This window comes from Lygodium microphyllum, chromosome 27, assembly GCF_053477565.2.
Source record: "Lygodium microphyllum isolate KBCC chromosome 27, Lygodium_microphyllum_v1.1.10, whole genome shotgun sequence".
NCBI classification, from domain to species: domain Eukaryota; kingdom Viridiplantae; phylum Streptophyta; class Polypodiopsida; order Schizaeales; family Lygodiaceae; genus Lygodium; species Lygodium microphyllum.
In genome coordinates, this window is record NC_141161.1 from 29,342,688 (window position 1) to 29,346,546 (window position 3,859).

Genomic DNA, 3,859 nt, shown 5'->3' on the forward strand with positions numbered 1-3,859 from the left:
AAGTAAAATAGCAAAAACTTCGTGTATTTAATCATTAAATAAAATTAGAATTTCTTTAGCTCTCTCTCTCTCTCTCTCTCTCTTTCAAAGAGTATCTCTTAACTAAGAATAATCAAATTCTCTCTCCTTTCTCCCATCTCTCTCTCTCTCTCTCTCTCTCTCTCTCTCGCTTTAAGAATCAAGCTAATGATCCCATCTCTCTCTCTCTCTTGAAACGAATGTCAAGAAGTAGAGAAGGAGAACAAAATTTTCATCTAACCCTTCTTTTAAAATAGAAAGCACAATTTTTTTCTCATTATTTATAGATCACAAATAGCCTAAAATAGAACGGATATCCTCCATTGAAGCACCTTTATCTTCTAGGAAGCCAAATATACTTTGACTTCTGCCTGCAAGCATTGTGTAAGGAGACGACAACCAGTAAGAATATATTAAAAGCTTGAAGCTTATAGCTATAAGTTACTTCGACTGGACAAGGAGCATGCGGTGCCTACGTTATGCTATGGCAGGACTAACTGTAACGTAACCTTAGAAATAGTAGTGGCTTGGTTCTCTTTAATGATATTGCTATTCGAAGTCGGTTAGAGAAATGCGTAGAGCTGGGGTTGCTAGGAGTGGGTGTTTCCGACAAGTGACTACTGATGTTTGTTCGGACATGTCAACATGGCTCTCACCCTGCGGCAGCTCCCAATCAAAACAGTGGACAAGATTTGCGATAGTGAGCTCAAGGGTGGGTAGGGCAAGAGGGGCGCCTGGACAGCTCCTCCTTCCCGAACCAAAAGGGATCCATGAGAACTCGTCGACATGTTGACTACGCAGCTCTTGATCCCCAGCTTGTTCGAGGAACCTCTCCGGCCAGAACCTCTCAGGGTCCTCCCACGCTGCCGGGTCCCTCCCAATCGCCCACGCATTCACTAACAGCCTCGTCCCCTCCGGAAGGTTGAACCCCATCACCTTACAAGCCTCCGTGGCCATGTGTGGAAGCAGAAGGACTGTGGGCGCGTGCAGGCGCAAGGACTCCTTAACGATGGCAGTCACATAAGGGAGGCTCGTTATGTCGGAGTCTTCCACCATTCTCTTGAGTCCCACGACCTTCTCTACCTCGGCTTGAAGCTTCTTCAGAACTCGTGGGTTGTTCAAGAGCTCCGCCATGGTCCAGTCCAGTACCACAGAGGTAGTGTCAATTCCGGCTGCGACCAGATCCTACAAACCAATGAAGGGATCAGTGAGCGCAACTCTTAATTAGCAGGACGACGTAAGAATGCAGCAGAGTCTCACACACACACACACACACACACACACACTCTCTCTCTCTCGGGTGTGGCTCTCGTACCAGCACATACTGCTTGACGCCCACCCGGCTTAAAGAGGGATCCAATAGAGCCTCGTCCAGAACATCTTCTGGGAGATTCTCGCTCCCCTGCAGTATATTCAGCTGGTACTGCTTCTCGCGTTCCATTATTAAGGTCTCTAACAGGGCATCGAGCCCCGCGTGCACCTCGTCCATGCTCCTCTTGACACCGCGGTCCATAAACCCCAGCCATGGTATGAAGTCGCCAAACACCGGCGCCTGGAACAGCACAGCCGACTTATGCACGAGGTCCTTCAAGCTGGCGGCGCCCGGGATCGCCACATCGGACGCGCGGCGGTGGAAGATGATGCGGCACATGAGGTCTTCCACCATGCTAGACATGGCGCGTGTCAGATCCAGGGCCACGCTGGCGTCCGCGCCAGCAACCAGGAACTGGATGAGGCGGGCCAGCTCCCGCCTCCTCAGTGGCTGCGTCTGCTGGACCTTCCGCGCGCTGAAGAGCTGTAAGGTGGCAACCTTCTTGAGGTGGCGCCAGTAGGGCCCGTACGGAGCCATGCCGAGCATGAAGGCCTGCCCATAAAAGAGGCGATCCGCGAACAGAGAGGGCGGCCGGCTGGCGAAGGCCTTGTCGTTCGTGTGCAGGAACTCCCTGGCCACCTGGGCGCTGGAGGCCACCACCAGGGGCGCGGACCCCAGGCGCAGGGCCATGAGCGGGCCGTACCTTTGCGACAAGCGTGCCAGACGCACGTGTGGCAGATCGCCGCAGAGCTGCAGCAGATTTCCCAGGACGGGCAAGGGCCAGGGCCCTGGAGGGAGCTTGTATCGGTGCTGCTGCTGCCTCCTCCAGTTACTGTATATTACGGTAATGCTTAAGTAGCTGGCCCATATTAGTGTAATCAGTAGCGCACACAGGGTGCAATCTCTGAGCTGCCAGCCGATTTTCCGCCCTTCGAAGATCTGCATGGTGTATTTTGTTGCTCCTGCCTCCGCTGACGGCTCACGTAGCCTCACCCAAGACACCTAACAAGGCTAACATAAGAGAGGAAAAGTGTGTAGCTTTGGTGATGGCGTTTCTTTCCTCATTTCCCATATTTATACGACTTTCGCGTGGTTCCTTTATCATTCTTATGCGTTGCGTAACTTTTGCTAATAGAGCAAAAAACAGTTGTGCAACTCTTCCTGTTCCTGTTCGATTTTACATCGCCTGCTCGATGAGAACGTGCAGGAAGGGTGCCTCGAGCCATCGCGAAAAGGGGCCGCGACAAATCCCTCTTACCATCAGTTTCGTCAAAACATCAAAGTGCAGGCTTTTCAATCGTCCTTGGGGTGTTGAACGGGCTGTCGGAGCTCACGATTGGTTTGATTTTCCACTCGTCTTGCTCTCTGAGCTTGCTCCAGCAGGCCGTGCACAACCAATTTTTCTACTGAACAATATTGAAAACCAAGGCTTTCAGCGTTTCAGAGGTCCAGGGGACTGCGACTTGATTGATGTAGCGGTCCTGCTCTTTCAAAATTCACATTTGGACCATAGCCTTTGATTGGATTGGAATCTGCATGCACAGGAAAAGTCACCGAAGGCTTGAAATTCTTGAACTGTGGTATTAATTGCACATTTAAATAAGAGTTTTCAATTGTTACTAAGTGTCTGATAGGCTTCAATGTATAAGATCTCATTTTTTGTAAAAGTTTGTCAATCTCGAAACATAAAAATGGTTAATGTGCTATGACTAACGTGCTTAAAATTGCTAATAGAGTTGCACTTTGTTATCCTGATAGCCTTGATTTTCGTAATGGTAGAGCATATATTCATTATTTACACAATTTATGTATTGTAGAAAATCCAATATCAAGATTTATAATCTCCTATTACTTTCCATAAAGGGTATGTATGAAAATTGTATAAAGTGTCATTTGAACACGTTATGGTAAATAAAAAGAGTGGTTTCTATAAACTATAGGACAAATGCATACAATAGTTTGAAAATTTTATGAAAAATGTCTTATATTTAAAAATTATATGTCATTTTTGCAAAACTTGTTTAAAAATATTAAATATACTATGTACAAATTGTACTAAAAGAGGGGAGAATATCCATTAAAAATGATCAAAGTTCAATGAATGAATCATATCTTCTATACACTGATGAAATAAGAAAAAAACTTTTTTAATATTGAATTCACTACTTTTGTGTCTTGTAAAGTACAGAATGGATTAAAAGAGAAAAAGTTTCAATTTGGAGTTTACAAACATTGCCATAAAACAATGTGTTTTCAATGCAAAGAAAACAATTGTGTATGCGTGTGGAGGATTATTTGTAGTAAGGAGATATGACAAGGAAGAGAGGAGGTAGTAAAGAAATAGAAATAAGGGAAGCAAACGGTCTGTCTTTTTAGTACACAATATTGTTGCAAAGATCTTGGGCCTTAATGACTTATTTTCTTAGATCTTGAGTTACCTACATATTCATGGCTAGATCTTGTTAATGTCATATAGTCGACTCTCAAGCTCATGAAAGTCTAGGCAAAGGGCTTTAATGTTAGAACTGT

The 3,859-nt window shown here is 45.8% G+C and overlaps 1 protein-coding gene across 1 annotated transcript; it reads right to left on the reverse strand.

Moving 5' to 3' along the window:
• Positions 1–323: 323 nt before the first annotated feature.
• LOC148012165 (cytochrome P450 71AU50-like) lies at positions 324–2,401 on the reverse strand. The gene is made up of 2 exons (XM_087669042.1): positions 1,334–2,401; positions 324–1,203 (listed from the first exon to the last, which is right to left on the reverse strand). The coding sequence occupies exons 1-2, from the start codon at positions 2,273–2,275 to the stop codon at positions 568–570; spliced, it is 1,578 nt and encodes a 525-aa protein (XP_087525168.1). The 5' UTR covers positions 2,276–2,401; the 3' UTR covers positions 324–567.
• Between the last annotated feature and the right edge of the window lie 1,458 nt (positions 2,402–3,859).